Source organism: Brienomyrus brachyistius, chromosome 15 (assembly GCF_023856365.1).
Source record: "Brienomyrus brachyistius isolate T26 chromosome 15, BBRACH_0.4, whole genome shotgun sequence".
In the NCBI taxonomy this organism is placed as follows: domain Eukaryota; kingdom Metazoa; phylum Chordata; class Actinopteri; order Osteoglossiformes; family Mormyridae; genus Brienomyrus; species Brienomyrus brachyistius.
This window is the reverse complement of record NC_064547.1, coordinates 4,761,991-4,788,310: the sequence shown is the minus strand read 5'-3', so window position 1 is coordinate 4,788,310 and position 26,320 is coordinate 4,761,991. Positions and strand designations below refer to the sequence as shown.

Here is a 26,320-nt window from a genome sequence, read left to right as displayed (position 1 = left end):
CACGACAACCAGAACACATTCTACTATGGCTCCTTGGCCAGTGGTGGGAACACATCAGGTCACAGAAGTCATTCCCACTGAGCTTTTTATAGAGCTGCACAGGGACGGTTATTGAGCATAAACAAAACAAGCACACAGTGAGCATTTGAAGAAATCGAATAAAAAGAACATGTTTCTATCAGATTTTATTGACTCACCTAAACACAAAAGGACTACAGCGGCGTGCCTTCTATGTGTACATGCTCTCCTCTTTAGAAGGAGTGCCGGTCCTTTAAACGCCTTTTGCTTTATGTGTTTCAAAAACATCAGCACAACATACTGCTGGAGAAGAAACAAAAGGTATTACAGGTTACCTATTTTCAAAGATATAGTGGTTCGATTAGACTCTACAGGTATACGAACCAAACTCAGCAATCGAGAAACTTGCTACAATTTAGCAGAATAAAGACAGTCTTTGCAGGAGACGTTTGCTTCCACGCCATGGAACAGCATGTCTGCATTTATACCTCCATTCAACTGAACTTTATTCTTTCACAAAGTCAAATACACCAAAAAGATCCCCTTTACCCAGTTTAAAATAAAGCATAAAAAAATCAGTTTAAAAGCAACATTCCCAGTAATTTTTTCAAATCATTTGCATGAGATAAAAATTAACAATCTTATCAGACATATGTGCTGTTCACATTATTAAAAAAAGTATAAAAACAAAATAACCAGGGAAATGTATGTGCGTATGTCTACTAGTTTTGACACTGTGTACATTCCTGCTCTTGCAAGAAAACCAACTTCTGAATAAATATTTTGCACTGTAAATCTTACAAGTATTTACTCTTCTCATTTTGCACCACTCACTTATGCATAACTGAGCTGAAGCACATCCTAAAAGCACGGATATTCATTCTTAATGTCCTTGAAGAAGCGAACAGAGGTGGAAAGTTCAGGTCCTGCAAGTACAAATCCAGACCAAGATTTTGCTTCAGCCAAATCAGCTGAGCACTCTTATATTCAAGACTAAGACTCATATTCAACTAGTCTGTTGAAACTAAATCCTGGTCTGGATTTGTACTTTCTGGACCTGAACTTCCCACCTCTGGAAAGACACGCCCTACAGTCAAACCATACAGATAACGGGGCATCGGGAAGACGGCTATGCATGGAGATGGACAGGATTTGGCCTGAATGCACTATTAAGTCCTAGTCTTTCAGCTGGGAGTCCATTTAGAGGTGGATTCTCTCCTTGCGGCTGCAATCATACAGGAGTTGCGCTAATGCTATATACGCCGAACGCAGAGGACAGGAGAAGGCAGCGCTGAGAGGAAGGACACTGGGATGCATCTGACGCGTGGTGTGTTAGAGCGGCACGAACGTAGCTGATCTGACATGGGCTCATGATGGGGGGGTGCTGCCGGGAGAGGGAGCAGAAGAGACGGGCTCACGGCCCCCACAGCAGAGGGACTTAAACCTCCAAGGCAGAGACAGGACTCCTGGTTAGGGTAATCAAGGCCAAAATATCTATTGGAGGAATTAACGTGATGCTGCTAGTGGAAGTGTGTGTGTGTGTGTGGCGGCTGGGAGTCAGGAGGGGGGTGCGCTTCCATCTAGGCTTTATATTGTCAACTTCCAGAGAACAGAGTTTGAAGATGATCTATAATGGATCGAAGTATCCACCAGTCGCTCCTAAAACTCAACCACACAAAGAAAATGTATACTTGGAGATGCCAACAAGATACAGGTAACCTGATGAGGAGCCAGCTACTAACATAAGCAATTAAAACATGTTGGTCTCCAGAGTGCTGAACAGGATCAGTTACTCTGGACAATGAAGTATTCAAAGGTAACGAGGAGAAGCAGTGATCCAGGCCATCAGAGAGGTACATCTTCATCCTCACAAACCCAAAGAGCTCAAGCACTCTGGCATGGGAAACTGAGCTCTGAGCAAGATGGATCACACTCATTCCAGGAAACAGGAAACCTTCCATTCAGGGAAAATTTATTACATGAAAATGAAATTAAGTCCATAAGTCCGTAACACTGGCCTGGACAAAAGCCTGTATCCTCTTGATCCAGTATAGCTACTGCATCAAACTATATTACATGTAGGATAATAACTTTTCTTCTCCTTTTGAGGAATTGTTGGCTAATGAGAATAAGTCTGAGTTGAGGAGGGAGGGAAAACTAAACAGAGAAAAGTGGCTGGTAGCGAAAATCAGACCACTGGAGATGCAGTCTGAAATAACAGGAGCAGGACCGCAGCAGAGAAACCGGACCCAGGCGTGTCAGTTTTCAGAGGTGCAGCTCGCGATGACAGAACGCAACAGGACAGAAAATGTTAAAAAGGGGGAAAAGGCCAGTTTCACCCGGAAGCCTGAAAAGACCCCATAGATGAGAGGTTAGAAAGCGATTGCAGTAAACAGAGATGTGGAGGGAGACCACATCGCAGGAAGCTGAACTAGACCATGTGACAGGAAGTACTTAGAACTGAGGGGAAAAAAGCATTGATGCAGTGGTTTAATTACAGTAAATGGGCCACAAGACTGAGTAAATAGGTTTGAGGGTAAATAGTCTGGGGAACAGGTATAAGCGGAGCTGCTAATCAACTGAGAAAAAGAAAGTAAGAGTGAACGAGAGGGGGACATGGGTGTAACGGACACTGTCGTTACAAGGTTTGTGCCTGTGTGTGTGTGTCCGAGTATGCGAGCATTTTCGGGGCAGAGGGGACAACTGGACACAATCAGCACTTGGCGAAGGTCTGCTTGATCTCCTGTAGCACGTTCTCCAACAGCGATGGCTCGTCGCATTTGGCGTCAATCGACACAGTCTGGTCAACCTGAGAGGAGAGACATAGTAACAGGAAGTCAGGAGACCACAAAGGAAACAAAAAAATGGAGAAGGGTGTTTTACTACTAAACATTATACTGCGCAAGAAGGGGGAGAAAGTCATACAATGTATATTTTAGTAAAGAAAAAAAAAACATAAGTTACAAAGTGAAATGGTTTCTGGAAAATTTTCTATACACTCACAGTTTTGACGAGCAGACAGACATGGTGGCCCTGGATTGACCTGCTGTACATAGAAGCACAGGAATCGATTCTCTCCACAACTGGGGGGGAGGGAGAGAGAAATGGATCAGCTAATGTCATTGCCTGCATGCGTCTGAAGATCTTCAAATTCCATATTCAAGGTCTTCCAAAAATCTTCATGCTTAATATCCATAGTGCTTTATCATCCCTACCTCATTTCCCAGGTCTCATGTTTTATTTAAAAGGCAGAGGACCGTTTCTGACATCAGTCTGCCTTCCTCACTCGCACAGAGCATCCAACCCCCCTCCACCCCCACCCCACCCCCGCCCACCGAAGGAAGCGTACCGGAGAAGTGGTGGTGAAAGCAGATCCTGGCGAGGAGGTGGTGGAAAGGCATGCTGACGCCCTCTAGCCGCACAGAACTCCCCTTCAGGTCCCCGGATTCCAGCAGTTTGGCGAATGCGTCACTGGCAAAACGGCAGCATGTTACCAGGCCTGGATTTCTGACCACGACCGGAGCGAACGCACCGCGGGCCGAGAGGAAGCCCAAACAGAGAAACACAGGAGGAGCGTGCAGCGTGATCCGCAATCGTCGAGGGCATTACGCCGATTTGCCACAATGTGTCACTACAGCTTCAGCGACAGCGCATTCCTTCCTATGTTTTCTTCAACACAAAGTCAGACAGTGATAATGAAAATGTGCTCAGGCAGAGAATGTTTAGTGCAATGCGAGGATGGACCAGCGGGGGAGTGGGGGGCAAATCATGCTCCGGCATGGTACAAGGCAACCGGGCCAAGTGTGAGACCTCCCTTTGGAGTGTCAGCAAGCCAGCCGAGGACACGCCCACGTACCTGTAACAGGGAGTGGTGATCAGGTAGGAGGTGCAGGTAAAGTGCAGTTTGAAGTCTAGTTTCTCATGAGTGGAGGAATCCTCAGACTGTGCAAGAGAAAAGAAAACACACACACACAAACACGCGCGCGCGCAGACACACACACACACACACACACACACACACACACACACACACACACACACACACACACACACACACACACACACACACACACACACACACACACACACACACACAGTTAGGTGCATCCTAAACGTTCACTTCCCATTCGCATGTCATTTCACGTTAAATGGCTAAGGGGCGTGTCTGTCATGCAGCAGGATGAAGGACACTCGACCCCAACCTTGACGATGAAGGCGAGGGTCCCCTTCAGCTTCTGCGGCATGACGATGCTCTGCACGGAGAAGACGAAGTGCGCCTCATTTGAGACTCCTGCCAAAACGAGAAGACGTCAGGTTAGTCAACAGCGCTGCAAAGTCAAGTATGAGGAGACAGAGTGGGCTGGGGTTAAAGGGCAAAGAACTAAGCATAAAATAAGGAGATTAAAGGATACTCCAAAGAATTAAAGAATCTTTAATAGGAAAGTTCACTTAAACACGAACATTGTAGTTCCTTCTTTACTCACCAGGGGGCAGCTGGAATGGGATGGTGACAGCGTCGTGTGGGCTGGCACCTTCAGGTCGCTGCAGCTTGGAATTGAGGGAGTCCAGCACATTGAACTCCATGGACTTTAAGAAGCTGCTGCTGCTTTTGTTCTCGAATATTACTGACACCACCACTTGGCTGCCATCTTGCAAGTTGCCCTGGATGTCGTACGCCTGAACAAGGAATGAAGTAGCCTCAGGTATAGCCAGTGGCCGGACAGGGGCACCTCTGCTGTAGCCAGTGGCCGGACAGGGGCACCTCTGCTGTAGCCAGTGGCCGGACAGGGGCACCTCTGCTGTAGCCAGTGGCCGGACAGGGGCACCTCTGCTGTAGCCAGTGGCCGGACAGGGGCACCTCTGCTGTAGCCAGTGGCCGGACAGGGGCACCTCTGCTGTAGCCAGTGGCCGGACAGGGGCACCTCTGCTGTAGCCAGTGGCCGGACAGGGGCACCTCTGCTGTAGCCAGTGGCCGGACAGGGGCACCTCTGCTGTAGCCAGTGGCCGGACAGGGGCACCTCGGGTGTAGCCAGTGGCCGGACAGGGGCACCTCGGGTGTAGCCAGTGGCCGGACAGGGGCACCTCTGCTGTAGCCAGTGGCCGGACAGGGGCACCTCTGCTGTAGCCAGTGGCCGGACAGGGGCACCTCTGCTGTAGCCAGTGGCCGGACAGGGGCACCTCTGCTGTAGCCAGTGGCCGGACAGGGGCACCTCGGGTGTAGCCAGTGGCCGGACAGGGGCACCTCGGGTGTAGCCAGTGGCCGGACAGGGGCACCTCGGGTGTAGCCAGTGGCCGGACAGGGGCACCTCGGGTGTAGCCAGTGGCAGGAAAGGGGCACGGCCGAATACAGCCAATGAAATTCATGCAAAAAGTCCACCACATCAATATGCAGAGTAATTACTGAACTAATCCTGGGAAAAAATGTTGCACTATGCAGCTCATTCAGTAAAACCTTAGCATGTCTTAAAGGAAAAGAAATGAAAATCTCACCTCTGGACCCATCAACAGTGATTTTGATTTGAACACAGATATGAAGCTATTACAAAGTTGCAACCATGCAGGGCTGAATGGGGCAAACCGACCCAGTCCTTCCTACTTAAAAGGTAAGCATTCCACTGAGGTCTCGTTACAGAACCGAGCTTGCACCGCTGTACACGCTCCGGGTGAAGAACACCTCACAGCAAATCTCAAACGTGTCACCCAAAAACTCACCAAATCACCCTACTCGTTAAACCCATATCTGCATCAACATCCTCCATTATCTTTAAATTAATAAACAAAGAATATATAAAAATTAGTCTTTACACTGAAATGCACAGAGCGAGAATCACATGCAAACACTTGCAAGAACCCAGAAGTAAAAGACAGCAGTAGTTGCTTACAACAAAACGGTGTTTCTCAACCCGGTCCTCAGGGATCCCCAGACAGTCCATGTTTTTGCTCCCTTCCAGCTCCCGATAAGAAGCAAAAACACATGGACCGGATAGGGGCTCCTGAGGATCGGGTTGGGAAACACTGCAATAGATGATCAAATGGCTGCATGTTTCAAACATGTGGAATACTGTCCATGCAAGCTGGTGTGTGGGGATGGGATCTCACACAGTTACTGCTCAGTGATGAGAAATGCTAGACAAAACGCTTACTCACCATTTTGATGTAGGGGTTCTCAGCAAGGAGGCAGTAGTTGGACATTGGCTGAAGAGATTAAGGACACGAGAAAAAAAAAAACACATTCACACATTATACATTAAATATCGTATTGTGATTATCAACATTCCTTTCATATCTGCAACACCTGCTTCCTTGTACAATTGCTTCCTTGCATAGTTATAATGCACTATTGCACTACAAATGCAATAAAGGTATGAGCCTACTGTTGACGTAATTTTTCATTAAACCTGTCGCACACTGCGTGACTTAGTAAAACAATTTGGTCATAATCAGAGAGAGGTGGTCTTCTGCGGAGGCCAGAGAGGGTGAAGTTCCTGTTTCTGGTGGTATTTTATTATTATAATATTTTTAATATACTTTTTTCTTGTGCTTATTGTTATGCACATTTTTATTCTTTTTGTGTAAATGTCTGTAAAGCACTTTGTAAACACTGGGACTAAATATAAAAATTGAATGATGGATAATCAGGAAAAAAAAGAATCACATGATATTTTACTGTTTTCTACATATGCATCTTAGAATATCATGTTAAATATTGATATTGTGAAAATCTGGGAAAATACTGTGATCATTTCCAGGGCACGTCACCCTACCCTACATAAGTGTGATTTGGCGAGCAGCGCCCCACAAAAGCATGCTGTAGGTACTGACAGGCAGAGGCTCCTCCTCCTCCTCCTCAGCGGCACCGTTCCGCGCCGACTCTGCTCTTCCCCCGTCGCTATGGTGACGATGATGTCGCTTCTTCTTTTTCTTATCCTTGTCCTCCTTCTCTTTTTTCGGTTTTTTCTTCTTGTGTTTGGAGGATCTCTGGGGTCAGATTAAAAGGGTTTAGGCGAGAGCTCCAGACAGCCCTTATCGGGCCATGCAGCGATCGACTGTGTGCATGTGATTGCAGCAGTCACAGGATGGGGGCGCCACTGTGCAAATGCGCGTGTCGAGATAGAATTCACCCCTCGTGTTTCTCTCCTACCACATGAGCACTATTATGACATGAATTCATGAAGCAGGCTGTAATATGTTCACGAGAAGGTGTACTTAAAAGCTCTCCTGAAGAGAGCAGGTACTTGGCTCAGACCCATTACTGAAAATCCTCTCCTTCAATAGGGAGAATGGGCAGCCAAGACGTCATCATCGTTTAGTCATCGGCAGTGACTCACAGGCTCCTCAAGCTCAGTGTCTTTGGGCTCGTCCGGCTCAGAAACCGGGGCTGCATCAGGGGCGACCTCCGGAACTGGAACCGCTACCTCCTGTGGAGGTAAAAACTGCCCTTTAAAGACGGCCAGACTGGAGTGCCTCACACACGTAGACACAGCGGGACAGGAATCGCTAATTCAGCTCATGGAAAGTGGGCCAGTATTCACACATGACCCACGGGGGCTGGGAGCAGATGCGGCCTTTAACTCTTGCTGAAGGTCAAATATAATAGCCCTCTGTGAAATGAATAGGGGTCACAAATGCAAGTCAAACATCACTTTAAGCAGACAGCTGTGTTCTGAGGTAGCTGTTGCTCATTAAGGAAACAGCAGTAGCGATGAAATCAGTGTTTCCTAATCCGCTCCTCGGGGACCTGCAGACAGTCCACATTTTTGCTTCCTCCCAATATGGAGCTGAGATGAAGCAAAAAAAAAAAAAAAAAAAAAAAAAAAAAAAAAAAAGGACTGGGTTGAGAAACACTGCTTTAAAGGATGGGTGACCAAAGCCACCCTTAGGAAAGGTTTTTAACCACAGATAACAGATTATTATACGAAGTCGCATTTCCACAAACGTCTTTAAATGGGCTCTGATATTCCTGAAGGCAGACGCTCCAAATGAGTTCTCCTAAATGTTACATGGGCTCAGCTGGAAATGCGCTTCCACAGAGAGCAGAACAGAGGCGGCCTGAGATGACAGAGGCGAGAGAAAGAGGGAGGATAATGAAGTAAGAGGTATGAGGCAGTCAGGCCCCAGCTGAGGAGAGTCAGTCTGCCACCCAGAGGATAAGCTGGAAAATGGGATCTGCCCCGAGGTTTCCTGAGCACCGTGAAGCACAGGGCAAAGAACCACACAGACGAGACTAACGAATCAGACAGAAGGTGACAGAAACATGTTTCAAACTGATACAAAACACACAGCAGACAAGAACTAGCATTGGTAGAATGAAAACTACAGGACCTCGGGTACATATGACAGCAAGAGAGTACAGAAGAGAGACTTCCAGAGACATGGGGGAAAGGAGGGGGGAAAGGTGACATGGGGGCCAAAAAATAAAAACAAGAGAGAAACTCGACCTTTTTATTAGAGGGCACTGGAGCACTAGAGAGCCAAAAATCCAGATCAGATACCTAGAATTAAGAGGAGTGGGAGCGGTTAGGGCAGTCATACTGAAATGAAGGTAAGCCGTAACAGTCACTCAGGAAGCATTCCTGACAGCAACTTTGTCTCATTTCAGAAACTAACCCAAAACAAAATAAACATGTCCAGATTCTGGGTGTATGTGGAGCTCCCCCTACTGGTCATCGTTTGTGCAACGCTGGCTAGTTCCCGCTGTACCTGTCTCTAGCGGTTACGGTGCTGTACCTCCGCCGTTGTCACGGCAGGTGGAGTCGCCACTTCTGCAGTCGCGGCCAAAGCCGCGGGCTCTTCCGCCGACCCCGCCTCGGGCTCGTCTCCCGTTTCCTGCCTATGTTTGTTCTTTTTCTTCTCTTCTTTGCTTTTCTGCAGGGCAGAGAGCAGTGGGATGTTACTGGATGTCGCTGGAGAGGATGGGTGAGGACGGACCGAGCGTTACAGAGCCTAACTGTTACAGAAGTGTACAACCACAGTGAAAGACTTTCCAGGAAAAGCGGGAGATTGGCAAAAGCATACACTCGCCTTCCGCTCTTTGCTCTTCCTCTTTTCCTTCTCTTTCTTGTCCTTCTTGCTCTTCTTCTTCGGCTCCTGAGCAACACCCTCCCCCTCGCCCCCCTCCACCGGACTTTTGAGGGCGTCCGGGGGCCGGTGTGTCCTCGCGGGCAGCTTCTCGCTGTCCACCAGTGGCCTGCGGGAGACAGGCGACCGGTGATGAGGAAAAGCAGCGGCGAGAGATCTAAAGCCCGAAGAGTGATGGGCACGAGCCTGTGAGCAGCAGGAGGGATAGCAGAGAGCACGACGACAAGCCGCGTCCTGCCTGTTTAAGGCGCATTGTCATAAGCAGCATGATGTAATGCAGCATAACCCAGGCAGGGCCGGTCAGAGTCTGCCTCAGAGAATTCACTGCCTATTTTTAACTATGGGGACTGCGCCATGTAAAATCAATACTGTAGATTCTGACTCATTCAGCTTAAATACGACATTAATCATTTAAACAAGCAGTGAAATTCACTGAAGCGACCCAGAACACTGGCCATACCCACAGCATGCATTGCTTCATTCCTCTCTTTGATTTCAGGTTACATTCTCAAGCCAGGCAAAGCTTCAACTAATTCTGGGCTCAACAGGTGCACTAGCTAAACCAGCATTAAGGTTGAATTGTCAGAATCTGCCTCCCTGACAAGGACGTCCCATGAGTTTAAACGAGTCTGAAGCAGCACACTGGTCCGATACCCATGGTGGGCTAACTTACCTGCGTGTGGCTCCCGTCACCAGACTGGGAGAGCGGCAGAGGGGTGTGTGCGTGTGACAGAGGGGGAGAGAATCACAGGACACTGCATCACGACAGTGTGTCGCATGAAAGTTCGTGGAAGGACGTGTTTACTAACTAGGAACCATAGCTGCTGGAGGGCGTACTTCACACATACGTCTCTGCGGTTTCAGACTGGGGGGGTACATATGTACATCGTACATATAAATAAATATGAAAATATACCCTAACGCATTTAGAAGAGAGTAATGGTGATATATGTGTTTAGAACACAAAATACGTGGAGAGAAAAATAATGGCCACAACGGCCGAAAGAAAGATGGTACTAACTTATCGAGGTCTATGTCGAGAGCTTTGTGGGGGTCGTTGGGGTCCTTGTCATCTTCATCACTGGGCAAAGCATTCTGGGATAGAAAGAGAAAATCACACATCTCTTTAGGGCAGGAGGGCCTGTTAGACATGCTCGGAACCTCCTGTGGATCTTTCAGCTTCATCTCATTTAGTTTCTTTTAAAGTTTGTTTTTAATCTGTAATTGAGCGACAACTGTAATTAGCATCTCAAACGTGCTGGCTGACGGCTGCCTGCCAGCCGCACCCCCGCTACCCCCCAGCTCCCCGCACCTCCGGCATCTCCTCGGTGACGATGTCCACCGTATGTGCCGGCGTGATGTCCTCCTCGCTCTCGGCGCCCGACTCTGCCCGGTGACCCCGGCCACATTTATCCTTTCTCTTCTTCTTTTCCTTTTTCTTCTTCCTCTCTGCCTTCTCCCTCTGCCGTCGCTCCTCCTCCAGCTTCACATACTGGTCAGACATGGGCATCCCTAAGAAAGCACACCGGGAGGGGGGTCGGGAGGCAGGGAACAATGTCAGTAAAAAAAAATTAAAAATGTTAAAAAATCAATTAGCTCCATTTCTGGGCCACGTGGAAACAGCAGAGCGAAACACCCGGTGTGACCCGACAAAGTGGGTCGAATGAAACCCGAGGGACCAGAAAAACAGCTCCTACACTTTGGATCGACGAGATTCACATCGGGGGATGGCGAATTGAAATTCTTTTCCTAGGGTCATGGGGTTATATTCAGCAAAAGAGAAAATGCGCTATACGAAATCGCACAAGACCAAGGCAGTACCCTAATACCAGTAAGAGGTGACAGTATACGGTACATTATACCGTAGTATAAAGCATACAGCATATTCTGCAGTACACAATACAATAGTGCCATAAATGAAACGGTACAAAAGCAGTAAGCTATAAGAGGGCACGGTGCAAGTGTCAAAATCGGTCACTGCCTTCAATTACTTCACATCTCTCACACGTAATTACAAAGCCCAGAACGCAGAAAGGGCTTCCTCTCAGCCAGCTGAGACCAAACGGCACTAACATGACAGATGAACACAGAGGATGGAAGAGGAGGAGGCTGAACTGCGCAGAGAGCAGCTTCTGCGCAGGGAGAGGAGAGGCAGGGAAAATCTGCTTTATCAATCCCCGAGGAAGGTTATCCACCTGGATCGGACGACTTGACTATCCGCGCACCGAAACATGCAGAATGGTGACGCTCCCAGACCCACCTGGGACTTTGAGAGGCACGCTGAGGTCGATCTGCACCACTGGAATGTGTTCCACACCTGTGCTGTCTGCATACACCTGTAGGCACGGACAGAGACAAGCCCAGAGTCACCGCAGTCATTTCATCAGCGCCCGCGGCTCGGAATCACCACGCAAAACAAATGCCTGGAAATCAGTCCGCATGTTGAAACATCACTAGAAAGAGTGTCAGCAATGGCATAGGTGCATTTCACAAGTACCGATTTACACCAAAACAGCCTGTAAGATGGCTACACATATTAACTGCACAGGCGGGCACATGGAGCCCCTACTTTGTAAATACTGCCCGTCCTTCAGCGGTTCTGTGGGCGTCTGGACTGCCAGCACAGAATGAGACCTGCTGGTGGCTCTCGGTGCCTAACAGGCAGCCTTCACCTCTCCTGCACAGCGGTGGGATGGAGGGGTCCACACAGCGGCTCACCTTCTGGGAGGACGGCGAGGCCTTGATGTAGAACGGGTTGTTCGCCTGCTCCTGTTTCCTGGCTTCTCTCCGCTACAAAGAAGCATTTGAAAATGATTAGCGGCACGTACAGGTTAGGAAAGCATGCCGCGATTGACGTGTTCAGCATAAGCAGGTACACGGATGAAGTACAGGACGAGCTACTTTAAACCTGAAAGGCTCCTCTGCTTGGCTAAATATTTCAACTCTTCTTGTGCTTTTACTGGTTTGTTTCCTTGATTGAAAAACTCATCCGGCTGTTTCACATTAACATCAGTGACACGCGCATGATTACAGGCGACCAATCAGCACACAGCAAGAACTCCTTTTTAACTGAAATGGTAGTTTGCGAAACCTGTCCTAGCTTACAGCGTCCCTCTTGACATGGATTAGACAGTCGCCCTACGCTGTACGCGATCACAGCACAGATTTCAGTGAAACATCAGAGGGATGACAGGGTGTGAATGCATTTTTTGCTGGGGTGGATCATCGTACCATTTTACTGAATCTTAGAATTCAGCTGATTCATTAAACATGTTCTGGGCAGACAGCTGCCCAGCTTTTGCAGGTAAATGAAGATCCTCACAGCAAAATACACACGGCAAACTACACATACAGTAAACGCATCACAGATGTAAATCAGGAAGAGCGACTACTGGGAGATGTTCTCTGATTTTTCAGATTAACAGCTAGCATGGGACGCTGCTGCGGTGAGCGCCGTACCCTGGCCAGCTCCTTCTCGTCCACCTCGGTGTGTCGGGGGCGAGTGTGTCGTGGCTCTTCCTGGGCGAAGACGGCCTTGGGCTTCTCATCCTCGGACTCGCTCTCCGACGGCGGCTCGTTGATCCAGGCATCGAGGTCCAGGCTGGAGGCGACATGGCGGTTTAGTGCTGATTACCGCGATTGGCATGAGGTGCCGAGTGTCCGACATGCCGGAAGGGAAGCGGGGGCTGGCGGGAGGTACTGACCCCTCGGGGACCGGCACTTTCTTCTGTGCCTTGGGGGCCACAGGGTTGAGTTCCCCGGCAAACAGGGCCGTGACCTCCTCAGCTACCTCCACCTCCTTCTGCTGCAGCTTCTGAACGTATTTCACCAGCTGTAAGATGCAGGAGGCCTGGGGACGAAGGGAGGTGGACATGGTAAGAAAGGAGCAAGCGTGTGGATTGGTCAGCGGGGCCCACGCCCCCGAAGGGTGATTGGTGTGAACCTGACGCTCACCCTCTCCTGCACTTCCAGGTTGGCGCTCTGGACGAAGAGCGGCAGCCTCTCAATCAGCAGCTGGCTGGTCTCCTGTGCCACCTGCTTGTCAGGAACGCCCTCCTGGCCACGTAGGACGGTGGCAAACAGCTTGGCTACATTCTGCACGTAGACTGCCTGGATGTGCCCGGGTAGGGTGGCCATTTTGGGCCGCAGCATCGCCTCCAGGGTCTGCAGTGGGTCCTTCAGGTGCCTGCGGGGTGAGTCACACTTCTACCATCACCCACGTCCGTGTTCCCAACATAACATCTGGCAGTCCCATCATTTTGACAGTCTACCGCAGGGTTCTCAAAGTCTGAACCGTAAGTTAATCAGGACATAGGTGATAACTATATTGATTGATAAGGTGGATTAATGTCAAAAGGCTTAATGTGGTTTCAAGTACAAAAATATGATGCAGAACTACCAAACTCTGCACAAACGTAACTCGTCATAATGTCATAGAGTCGTAAAGATCAGTCTTTAATAAAGTTCCCAATATAACGTATTGATGTCCTTATCAAAAATTATTGTTAGTTCATTAACATTCATGAAATGTTGTTTTGTTCCAGACCACTGAACAAAAATCTGATGAGAACCTTTGGTCAAAAAACATTAGAAAACCCCTGTTCTACAGAGTTACGCTGCATTATTCTTTGAACAGAGCGGCCAGTTAGGTCTTGCAGGACAATTGAAAATGTCGCCATGCAGGGTTAATTACAGCTAAACCAGCAAGGAGACGTTGAGAACAGCTGTCCATGTTTCAGCCCCCACCAGGCTTCAAGGCTCCTCTTCTCGTTCTACATCAGGCCCCACATACGGCTCACAGGTGTCCTCTCACACATTACAATGCTTTACATCACCGCTGATCACAAATCTGACAACTAAGCCACAGTACAGTCTAAACTGGCTAAAAGTACACCGGTACGTACTCGGAGAACTCGCCGCAGATCCATGCCGCGGCGTACAGAACCTCGCAGATGCCGTTGCGCTGCGTGTTGCCGGTGAGCATGTGGGCGTTGTCCAGTAGCATGGCCATCTGAGCCACAGCGAAGCCCCGGATGGCCTTCACACGGATGGCCACATCCAGCATCTGCGAGGCGATGAGGTGCCCGTGGCGGGTCCCCTCCAACCGGGTCAGCTCCACCAGGATGCTGATGTACCTGGGGTGGGGAGGGCAGGGTGGGACAGAGTACTGTCATTCAGGCCAGATTTGAAGTGCAACTCCACCTTCACCAATTAAACACTGGCCTAGGCTGGGGATTCCCATAGTGGGGGATGCAACAACCGGAGGGGTCATGTGACACGGGGGGGTTATGAATGGGCACACACTATTGCACCTGTCTTCTCCCCCATTTGTCAACAGAAATGGATTTGGGAATAGAAGACAAATGTTTACAAATGTGTTTAGAGTTTGACTCTCTGAAAATGAATCTGTTCACATAGTGCTTTAGTGTTCCAAAGGTCACAATGCAGATTTAAAAAGATGTTTGTTTTACACTCAGCTATTTGTTCAGTGACTTCACAGTACCTGGTACACAGACTGGCTCCCTAAAAACAAATATAGGAAGGAAGTGGTGGCATTAGATGTTTGCCTGAGTTAGCCCTGTGTTTTTGCTGATGGCAAGGCTGTTTCAGAATGTAGCACCAAGGCTCTCTAAACACACCCAGCGACCCAGAGCTCATTCTGAGCTCCATAAAGGTCTCCTCGAGACACACAGCCACACGACCAGGCATCGAACGTCTACATATTTCATCTTATTCCCTGAGCCAAACCTGGCATACTGGGTACCGGTTTGTACTGACCACTCGAAGTTGGTGATGTACTGGTAGTTGCTCTGGCTGCAGATGTCGATGATCTTGGTGAGCAGCTCATCGCGGTAAGTGGTTCCCTCCGCCTTGTCCATGTGCAGCATCAGCTTCTTCACGATCTCCATCAGGTTCTTCTTGGAAACCTTCACACACAGGCACACACACGCAGAAGTTCAAGGCGCCTACAGGCCCCTCCTTTGGTTCATACTTTAGATGAACAAGTCGCTGGCTGGTGCAACAGCACTATGATAAATGGCACACACTGGATCTTAATGTGGGATTAATAAATGCTAAATGCATACAAGCATATATATCCATACTTCAAAAACTCTACTGCCTGATATAGTGCCTGCTGTAACACTAGGATTCAGATGCGGCATCGTTTGCAAGAAAAGCCATCACTGAATGCTACGGTATCAGGCTCTGGCCTGAAAATCACTTAACCTTGATTTAGAGCAGTTTCCCCCAATCCGACCCACAGACAGTCCATGTTTTTTCTCCCGAAGGCATTAGACAGTTTAACTAAACTGGCAAAAAAAAATTATAATAAAAAAAAGCACTACCATGCCGTAAAGAAGATCAAGGGCCCGAAGTCGAATGGACTCGTCTTTGTCGTCCAGACACTGCAGGATGAGGTCCTTGTGGGCCTGCACCGACTTGGGGTGGGTCTTCAATATCTTTGACATGGCCAGCAGGCCCAGGTACTTCACTAAAACACATGCAAGACACTCATTGGGCAAGCTCCTGGACACAGGGCTTGACACAAAGACCATAATAGTCACTGCTGACATCTACACACCACCCAACAGAGCACTAGGCACCTATGGACTGCTCTGCACGTAAGCTGTCACTGCGAACACCGAATGTATAGAACAAGCAATATTGGTCATAAAGACAATATCATAGGGCAAATGCTACACTACGCTTGTAGTTCTGTCTCCTGCCAGCTGTTTATTATTAGACATATTCCCCACTGAATGATGATTGGCCGTCCTTATTAAGCAGAATCATGAATAATGGTGGACAAATGTTGAACCAGATGAAAAACAGCCAGGGTTATAAAAATATAGTTAGTGCGGTGAGTCAGTGGCTCCGGCGATACATGAATATAAATGAAGCTATTTTTCCTAACATTGATACAAGAGTATTTTAGGAAAAACATGGTTTCAGGGAGAAATATAAAAGCAAAGCAAAAACCGGCAAGTTTATGTAAACTATCCTGGTCTGCTCACAACAGTGTAACCCAGATAAATTTTGCAAAATGTATCCAAATTATTTTGGGAAGCAAAATAAATGTTGACATTAAATTATGGTGCACAGAACAAAAGTACATCTCGCTTTGGGATTTGGAGAGGTATTTAAACTAGAATGCGACGTTACTGAGAATACATGTTATTTTGGCGGTTAAAAAGCCTCTATAGACCGTCACCAATATGTCCGTCTTGTGACAGATCAAGCTATTGGCTGTCCAGCTAGCTAACTATAATCAATAGCCATTTCACATATCTTCTTGTAACAGAAAAACCAACAGCTGATGTCTAATCCACAATGTCTTTTCCTTAGAAAAAAATGGAAAAACTGATGGTTGGTGATGATTAAAGCATGTGATGTTAATACTTATAATAGCATGATAACAGCAGTAAATGAGTCATACACCCTGGGGTCACGTATTCCAGCTGTTTAGTGGTCGGTGCACAGAAACAGCCCTCTGCTTAACACGCAAGGCCGAGCAGGTGCCGCTCACAGGTCTGTTTCCACCACAAAACCACCATCACCCGAAGGCGGTGATGGATGTCCAGTTACCAGGGACATGGGTCTAAATGCCTGAAAGGACGCAGACAGCGTGGGAACGGCACAGCCGCTGACGGCAGCCTCACAGTTCTGGTCCGAGTCCTCGATCAGGATGCGCAGTTTCTGCACGCAGAGCTGGGGGCGAGAGGGAGGGAAAACTGCTGTTGGAGACACTGCAGCTTACATGTGAAAAGCTTATAATTTCGCGACAAAATGCACGGCTGCATGGTCTGTGGAAGGATCATAGCTAACTGTCCTGAGACTCACGCAAACAAGTTTAACAAGCCTGTTGTATTCAGCGACACGTAATGCACTTGACAAAATAAATTATTTAACTGGATTGTAAAGGGTTCATCTCAGTATTCATGGGAGAGTATTTAAAAAAAAAAAAAAAGAGCCAAGACAGAGAAGCTGGAAAAATACCTGAATACTGGCACTATGATTGGGCATCCCAGAGGAGAGTGAGATCAGCACTGCAGAGACAGACAGATGCTTATGAAGTGTTAGGTACAGGCCGGGCACTGTCAGCACAGTGCCTACATCAGAGCGTGCAGGAACACACGCAGACGGGCACACGGTCCACAGTATCCAAAGATCTTGCTAAAGATTTTCCATAACTACTGATAACATATTATAATTTAATTCAGAACACATTCACCAGCAGCAATTATCAAAAAAAGGTAAAGAATAAAGTCATTATCATCTAGCAGAATAAAACCAAATCTCATTTTACAAATCTCTAATCACTAAACAAACCAAGATAAAGTTTATGATCTGATTTTATTTTTTTTACACAAAGCTCAAACCTGCAAACACGCAGCTAGCCTTTTCAGCATTAGTGACAAGTGACCGTGATTTTACAGCACAAATGTGACCCTGATCTTTCACGTCACTGTCCTCAAACGAAAACAGAACTGCAGATAAAACGATACCGACCTGCAATGACAGTGTTGACGCACTCATACAGCAAAGACATGGCTGAGGTACTGAGGAAGGAAAAGGTAAACAAGGTGTAGGGGCAGGTCAAAATGAGGCCTCTCATACAGGCAGATAACAGAAGGTTTAGTCTGTCAAAACATTCTCAATAATAACAATCATCTTCCCTCTCATCAACTACTACAGGCCTTGAGGCGGATTTCCACAGGAACTGTGCTACACTAATTTTAACCAACAAAAGATGGGAATATTACTAATGTGACTGAAGCAAAGATATTGTCCTCCTCTCACAGTATCTATTAATCACAAAACCAGCTGTCATTGGGTGGCAAATCCACAGAACCCAGTGTCGACACACCTGCTCGCCACCCTACCTGTGGATGAGGTTTGTCAATGGTTCGATTAACTTCTTCCCCAAGCGAGGCTCCAGGGGAGTGAGGGCCCCAAACTGAGGAACAGAGATGGCAGGAATTAACGGCAAACCACTTCAGGCAGGCGGAAGAGAAGCAGGCACTTCAGACCAGCTCTATAGCAGGAAACAATGGTTTTATTGTTGCAGACTTTCAGGCCTCTGCTCTTCCAGTGGTTAAAACAACAATCTAACGCCGATTTACCGACTGTATCTTAGCGTACAGAAGGAGCGAGCGAGAGGGGAAACGGGAGACACACGCAGGCAGCCTTGCCGGGCCACTCACCAGCTTTATGATCTTGATGAGGACCCAGTTGTTAGTGGAGGAGGTCATGAGCTTGAAGAAGAGTGGGGCCAAGGACAGGTAGTTTTTGGGGTTCCGTCTGGCCAGTTCACAGATGACATTCACAGCCGCTGACTGCACCCCTGGGACACATGGTGACGGCAATTAACTATGAGGAGCCAGTACGACGTTTGCATAGCTGTTGTAGACTACAGAAGTTAATTTAAATTAATTCCTCCAAGGTGTGTCCCAGTTTTCAGAAACAGCATAACCAATCAGTATTATGACAGTCATCTTTGACAATGCCTAAGTGTGTGCAGGATTGAATAATGGAAAATGTGTCCTTTTCATCACACTCATGTGAGTTTTACTTGCACAACAATGTTGAGGGCAGAACAAAAAATGATTGATAACCAATCAAACTGTAGAGGAGGTGGGTCCAAGCAGCTAGTGGAGGCAGGGGCAAAACATCTGATTGATTGGTCCTGCTTCCTCTATTTGCTTGGACCCACTTCCTTTACAATCTGATTGGTTCTGAGAGGTAACCAATCATTTTTTTGTTCTACCCTCAACATTTTTGCGCAAGTCCCATGGGCTCTCAGCATGGTCCCCTGCTTCAGAATCCCTGTGCTTCTTTTTTCATGAATTCAATTTACACCACTAGTAATCTCACCCTCCTAACCCATTTTTGCTTCCCTCACCAGGGTCAGGGTCCTCCAGCTTCTCCTTAAGACGGGGAAAGGCCGGCCGTAAGGACTCTGGGTATTTCAGGAACACTTTGTACATGATTAACACAGCCTTCTTTCGGATGAATGGTTTAGTGTGGGACATCTGAGACAGAGTGGGAGTAAGTAGGAATTAAGTAAGGAAAATGAAATGATACAGGAGCAGAAGAGGAGAAGGACAGAGGTGCTTACCAGAGTCATGATGTCATTGGCCAAGTCCCGAGCGAGGTCAGGGGTCACAAAACATGACAGGCCAGTCAGAGCGACTCCTGTGTCATACTGGTTAGGACTGCTGAGATCCTAAGAGGAAGACAGATGGATGGGGGGGATGGAGGTTATGACCAGCCCCTTACAAGGACAATCTGAATTGGGGGAGGGGGGACGTGACAGACCTTACGGATCTGATTGGTGGTCAGCATGATGACATCAGTGCCTTCATGAAAGCACTGGGAAGCTGCCAGGTAGCCAATCCTCTGTTAGGAAGATGGTATGTTAGAGAGATTCCAGAGCTAAAGCAGGGTGCTGGGCTTTCAGCTCAAATGCGCCACATTTTTGTGGGTCCCTTGAAAGGCCGCCCCTCACCTTGTATGTGAATTTGGAGGAAGACATAACCTCCACGATGTTGAAGGCTGCCCAGCTGACGTCGTAGCCCAGCATCTGCAACTGTGAGGAGGGTGCAGGGCAGGGTTCACGTTATGCAAACAGCAGTGGGCCCTGTTCACATCCAGGCTGTAAACATCAAAACGAGGTGCGATACGACACGACGGGATTTCAATCCTGTGGCGGTGAGAGACCTCACAACCAGCCGCTAATGATGGCAGACAGGCTGCTAGATCCCTTCTGGTGTTCTAGAGGAAACTTGCTATTAGCATCTAAGAGCACTTCATTAGTGTAACTAGCCTGACTGATTACTCATAATAACGGCTCATCAGAATCGGCGTCCCCTGTGTGACGGAGGGAGCCAGTCATATAATAGCCCAGACTGCTCCCACTGGCCAGCTGTGCAGTAAACGTCCGCGCCCACTGTACAGTGAGGATAGCGAGAAGAGTTCAGCTTACGTAGGTGAGCTTGCACACAGCATTGGCCTTGACTGCAATGTTGTCCTGCTTGAGTTCCTGTTTGATCTCATCTATGCAGGTGGAGATGTACTTCGCCTGTGGGGGGGAGACAAAACAGGGTTTAAAATTCATATTCTAATTTTACAATAAAGTATTGTTTTGTCCGTTTCTCCATCATCCATCCACTTTTCCTGGTTGTTGGGACACATATACACACTGACACACTATGGACAATGCAGAAAAAAATTAGCCTAACTGCATGTCTTTGAACTGCAGGTGGGAAGTAGAAGAAAAAGGAGAAAACCGCATAACATGGAGAAGATGCGAACTCCACAGATACAGAACACAGATTCAAACCCACTGAGCCACATCATGCACCCAGTTTCTCTTCAAATGTTAAATAAACATGCAGCCTGGTAGAGTCATAATACATGTTTCCATGAATGTTATAACTTAAATATTATTAGCTTGTTAGAAGGGGTTCAAGTTCAAAGGAAAACCATCTGCCATTTAAAAAAAAATTTTTTAAAAACACATTCGTGTTTAGGATTTTATTTGGGAGTTTGTTGCTTTTAAACAAAGAACAAATGCAAAGGTAACTGAGCTACGCTAATGCGCGCGTCACGCTTGCAGCCACAAGACAGAAAAAGGGGATAACTAAGAAAACTGGATTTCCAGATGAGGAGACCAGCTCTGTGCGGATGTAAGCGATCTGAGGCCGTGCTGCACACACACACCCCCACCAAAAAGCAGAATGGTGGGGGCCGCTAACCCCAGCTTCAGATAAGGCGTCAGTATCCAGTGCAAACTGAACAGGGGAAACTGCGAACGATTCAGGATGGCGAACTAGTGAACAGGATTCACAGAGGGAGGACCAGGGCACTGAACGGAGCCCTTATGGTGTGACGGCAAACATGGTCTGAACACTGGTCTGTCTCACTCTCACACAGCCAGAGCAGACTTACTTCATACAATTATCAAGTGACGACATGCAAACAAAAGGGTTTGTTCCCTGACCTAACCCCCCCCCCCCAGAACATCCACACCTCCCACCCTTCCAGTTAGAAATCCCTTTACGCAAAAACTGACTCTTTGGGGAAAAGTGTTTAATTGCCTTTACTATAATCTATAGCCATTTTCATATATTATCCTTAAACCATATGACAAACAGCACCTTCTTAATGATGTAACTTATCCATTTCATTTCCCTATATAGACACGGCTACATCTTATACAATGGGACTTTAGGTCTCACACACACTGAGTAATGACTCTCCTGCACAAAGCTAGGAGTGGAAAAATTGGTGGATTTTCCATCTCCGTTACGGTGGGCCAAACGATTCATAAGCCTGGCCTAGATAGACACCACCTATCTAGCTACCCTTTGCTATCCGTTGCACAGATGTGCAATCGAGTCGGGTCGTGTGCTGCTGTCCGAAAACACAGTCTGGTTATAGGAAAGAATTTAACAAGAAGGAATCAGTAATAACTAAACAATAAACAGTATCATCAAAGACATCAGGGAAACATAAATAATATCTATGTCAACTGAATTTTGCTTACAGATGGTGTGGCACCCTCGACATTTTTGGGGCTAGTATTATTTACAGAATTATTGTGTTTGTGTTATTGCCTTTTTGGTTATCATCATTTATTGGTAACACTTGGCGGGAGACAAATACTTAGTAATAGCTCAGTTAGTGCTGAGTGTACAAATCACAAACAATTCATCAACAGATATAGTAATTACTTGAGCTAAAAGATGCATTATGAATCATTAACTTGTCATTCGTGACTTGTTCCTTCAGTAGTTCCTTCAGTACTTAGTTCACAAAGGTTTACAGAATTAACAGATATAAAAACAAATGCGGTAACTGCTTGGGATAAAAGTTGCGTCATGATTCATTAATGATGAAAAAACAAGAGGTCAGTATTTCACTGCAATTATTCATGACTTGTTCTTTCAATAGTTCACAAAGGTTTACAGAATTAACAGACAGAGACTGTCCAGATTAAAAAATTGTGAAGCATGTTTTATGATGAATTAACATCATGAGTATGTAACTAAGCCTGTATTTAATTGATACATAAATAACAGTATAATACTAGATTATTATACTGTAATCAAGTAAAGTGTTACTCATTTAGGATACTTAAAATGCTTTGTGTCACTTTTAAACAAGTAGATTCCCGTTTTCACCTTAAATCCCTCTAAGTAACAGGCTATGTCGTTGGCAGTGTGGTACGGCAGTAAACGTAACAAACGAAAACAAAAGCCTTTCAAGTTTTTCTGTTGTCCGTGCTTTACCTTAAATCCCTCTGAGTAACGGATTGTCGTTGGCAGTGCGGTACACCAGTAAACGTAACAAACTAAAATCAAAGCCTTTCATGTATTTCTCTTGTCCGTGCTTTACCTTAAATCCCTCTAAGTAACAGGCTATGTCGTTGGCAGTGCAGTACACCAGTAAACGTAAAACGAAAATAAAAGCCTTTCATGTTTTTCTGTTGTCAGAACTCTTCCCTATTCTTGCCTCTTGTTCTGCTAATTGCTAATACTAAGACACAGACTGCATTCAGTGTAAAGGGGACATGACATAAGATCTGACAACGCTATATTTGTTTTTTAAGAGTTCAGTACCAACAGGGGTCCAACCCGGTAGCACAGAGCTACGTTCTAGCTGGATAGGTGGTGTCTAATTTGTATACTCTGTACACGCACACACACCTGCAGAGCAAACGGAAACGTTACATGGAGAAAACACAGGGACCTCCGAAAACACAATAACACTTCAGAGTGAGGACCCCACCAGTCTGAGAGCATGCGGCCAGGTTACTCCACTCAAGGGCAGCCGTAACCAGGCAGGTAACCTTAACAGATTCACTCCACCCTACTGTACATCCATGTAGAGAGTTCTAAACGGCAGCTTCTAGAGCTGTGCCGATCAAGTAACGATGTGATCGCGATTATAGGGCTCGAGAGTCAGAGTCCGGGCAAATGTTTCACCCGTCATCTCAAGCCCTGGTGATTATTGCGCATGTGCCGTATAACTGCGATCACATCGCGACGTGATTGCCACAGTCCGAGCAGCTTCCAAACTTCATGTACTATTAAGGCCATAATCATTAGATTTGTTTATTTTTTTCCGGGTAAAAAAAAAAAACAACTGACCGCAAATAGGAGCCACATCATGAATATTATATAGGCACAGATAAGAGGGCTAATCCTCTGTGCCTGACATCAGGAGGATGCCGGATGGAGCCAGTCCTCAGCACATCTGCGGGTCTCTGAGCAAGGCCTTTAACCCCCAGCTCCCTAGGCGCTGCTGTGTGTGGCTGCCTTTCACGATCAGTGTCCTCTCATCTACAAAGAGCAAGCTGAAGGAGGCGTGAAAGCGAATTCAACGAAGAACAAGTAAATGAAAAGCGTGAAATACTGCAGTGCAGGTAAAAGAACAGAGCCATGATATTTTAGTCACACTTGTGCCTGTCAATGTGTTGGAATGACATCACTTGGAGTCAGCTCCGGAAATACAAGGTGACAAAACGTGACACATTCAAGTATCAACATTTAATATAATCAAATCAGATTCAATCTGCATACAATCTGTAATGATACCAATGCAGGCTGACATTTTCTGTGCCACCTACTTTTTTTGCTCCTGTAAAGTAAATCGCCATTATTACGTGCACTGACCGTCTGCTCTTGATTCCTATCTGGCGTGGAAAAACGAACCGACTTGTAAGATCCTCTTGAGGAATTAAGTGTCACCCTTTAGGACAAGAAGCGTGCCGTGCTCCATTCATCAACATCTACACATAGCTACGGAAATAGGTCACTTGCTTTATGTAGATTTTAACTACAGGCATGTGAGTCAGACAGGCTGGTGTGTTTTGTTTCCTGAGCACAGTCACAATTCCCGTTTAAAACAAAAAAACTGAATTCCTATTTAAAAGAGCAAAATCATTCTATTAATTGCATTGGTTCTCCGACTTCCCAGTTTTGTCGTCCAAACATTTGTCTAACCAGCCAACTAGAGACTCTATACACTCTGCTCATACAAATAATAATAAACAGTTCACCCTGCTAAATACGTTCCATTGTAGTGATTATTTTCAGGGGATTATGTTAAGTTCAAACCCTGGTATATGTGATTAAAGGCGTGCGATTAAAAACATTTATCTTAACATACAATGCCATCTGTTCATCTAGCCTTACTGAAAGCAAAGAAATTCATGTCTTACTAGCTTCATCCATCCATCCATTTTCCAAACCGCTTATCCTATTGGGTCGCGGGGGGTCCGGAGCCTATCCTGGAAGCAATGGGCACGAGGCAGGGAACAACACAGGATGGGGGGCCAGCCCATTGCAGGGCACATTCACACACCATTCACTCACACATGCATTCCTACGGGCAATTTAGTAAGTCCAATTAGCCTCAGCATGTTTTTAGACTGGAAACCGGAGTACCCGGAGGAAACTCCACGACGACATGGGGAGAACATGCAAACTCTGCACACATGTGACCCAGGTGGAGACTCGAACTCGGGTCCCAGAGGTGTGAGGCAACAGTGCTAACCACTGCACCACCATGCCGCCCCTATCAGCGTAATTCAATGTTTTAAAACTGCTGTAAACTGTTTTCAATGCTGAAAACTGACAATTATAATAAAAGAGTGGTTGGCAACCTGAATCATAATTGACAGGCCCATCTTGAAGACACAGTCAATCATGATGATCAGACTGTCAACCATTTGGGCTTTCTGAAATCCAGTTTAAAGTGTTCTCCCGCTAATGTCTACCTATGGCCACGAGTTCCTGTATTTGAACTAATATTCAAGTAACTATTCAACTGAACAGCATCCAGACCTGTAAGAATATCATATATCGGGATCATGTCAACCCTTAGTCTCCTTTGCTGGAGGCTGTACAGATTCAGATCAGCTAACCTCTCCTCATAAGACGTTCATCTAAGAGCAGGAGTCATTCTTGAAGCCCTACGCTGAACCCTCTCTAAGGCAGCAATGTCCTTTTTAAAGTACAGTGACCAAACCTGCACACAATATTCTAGGTGGGGTCTAGGAACAGCATAATCTTCTAGGAACAGTATAATCTTAGCATCACCTCCCTTGACTTAAACTCCACGCACCTAGAGATGTAACCCTTTTTAGTTCAAACGATGCTCGGGACGGGAGCTGTCCCGTTATCAGCCAAGCGATGTCAGCACCCCTGCTGCCCCGGGTCACCTGGCTCTCTCGGTAAACCGCCCCGCCCCCAACCCGCAGGGATAGCTCATCCCCGCGGCCCGCGACCATTTCGGGATCAGTCATCATGATGGTGACCGACGGGTGTCGCGCATGAACAGGTCGGACGATAACGGCACCTGGACAAAATAACCCATAATGTCAAAACTGCTCATATAAATGTTCGACTGAAAGTATCGCCCGTTTGATATTTATGTGAATATATATGAAGTTTGGCGCTATTGACGCCTCTGGTATTACATTAGCCGCCAGTCCGGGCATAAAAAGCGACACTAAGCTAACGCCACAAGACAGCAGTAGGTCCTCGGTTAACGGGATAGTGAGTTACCTGGTTATCGATAACCACCTGCCTCTTGTCTGACTCAGCCGCTACAGCCGCCGCTCACCTCGGCATGAAACCTCCGCGAACGGGGGCCGGGAGGCACCGGGCCGCCCGTCGGGCTCACCTCGTCCTCCTTGTGGTTCCGTATGCCGCGCACCAGGTCCTGCAGGTTCTTGTCGAACATCCTGTCGATGCTGCCTTTGACCATCTTCAGAGCCATGGCTGCTGCGTCCCTGCGGTCCTGCCGGTCGCGGCGCCTCAGGAGGGGTCCCCAGGAGCGGGCTGACCCAGCGTCTTCACGCCACCGGAGTTCTCACTGCGGGCAGCGCCGGCCTTTGGGCTTATTTATTGATTTGTCGGCGCTGCCTCAGTCGGCGTGAAGCAAACCTCAGGCGCGGTACCCAGAATCTGTGCAGAATCAGCTAGGAAATGGCTGACAAGATGGCGCCGGGGTCACATGACCACGCGTGTCACTGGGAGGGGAAGCCGGGGACCCATCGGGGAATCCTAAAAAAAACCACACACATCATTCACCGAATAGCACGTTACATTTCACTGATAGGAAAACAATAAACAAATAAAAATAATCAACTGCCATTTAGAATGTGCTAACTGCTGTGGCCCCTGGACCATATAATACAGACACGTGATTT

The 26,320-nt window shown here is 47.1% G+C and overlaps 1 protein-coding gene across 3 annotated transcripts; it reads right to left on the bottom strand.

The window, feature by feature from the left end:
* Positions 1–170: 170 nt before the first annotated feature.
* On the bottom strand, positions 171–26,130 carry ap3d1 (adaptor related protein complex 3 subunit delta 1). 3 transcript variants are annotated; one of them, XM_048977572.1, is made up of 34 exons: positions 25,792–26,130; positions 20,084–20,179; positions 19,607–19,687; positions 19,417–19,497; positions 19,217–19,324; positions 19,001–19,130; positions 18,303–18,442; positions 17,982–18,055; positions 17,608–17,657; positions 17,095–17,144; positions 16,758–16,806; positions 15,444–15,589; positions 14,875–15,023; positions 14,001–14,231; positions 13,051–13,282; positions 12,801–12,946; positions 12,556–12,697; positions 11,815–11,886; positions 11,357–11,432; positions 10,409–10,608; positions 10,118–10,191; positions 9,770–9,793; positions 9,040–9,205; positions 8,746–8,883; positions 8,457–8,510; positions 7,347–7,436; positions 6,841–6,996; positions 6,166–6,213; positions 4,503–4,695; positions 4,221–4,309; positions 3,875–3,960; positions 3,368–3,489; positions 3,022–3,101; positions 171–2,827 (listed from the first exon to the last, which is right to left on the bottom strand). In XM_048977572.1, exons 1-34 carry the CDS (start codon positions 25,885–25,887, stop codon positions 2,732–2,734), a joined length of 3,765 nt encoding a protein of 1,254 aa, XP_048833529.1. In that variant the 5' UTR covers positions 25,888–26,130; the 3' UTR covers positions 171–2,731. The 3 variants fall into 3 exon arrangements, with proteins under 3 accessions (XP_048833529.1, XP_048833531.1, XP_048833530.1); XM_048977574.1 differs by lacking the exon at positions 8,457–8,510 and having other exon boundaries at positions 25,792–26,129; XM_048977573.1 differs by lacking the exon at positions 9,770–9,793 and having other exon boundaries at positions 25,792–26,129.
* Between the last annotated feature and the right edge of the window lie 190 nt (positions 26,131–26,320).

Coding starts and splice junctions, on each gene's coding strand:
- ap3d1 (XM_048977572.1), bottom strand. CDS start 25,887: ATGGCTCTGAAGATGGTCAAAGGCAGCATCGACAGGATGTTCGACAAG. Junction 7,437..8,456: donor CAGTGCCCTCTAATAAAAAG/GTCGAGTTTCTC, acceptor TTACCTCCACAG/GAGGTAGCGGTTCCAGTTCC. Junction 4,696..6,165: donor AGAACCCCTACATCAAAATG/GTGAGTAAGCGT, acceptor TTCCTTGTTCAG/GCGTACGACATCCAGGGCAA.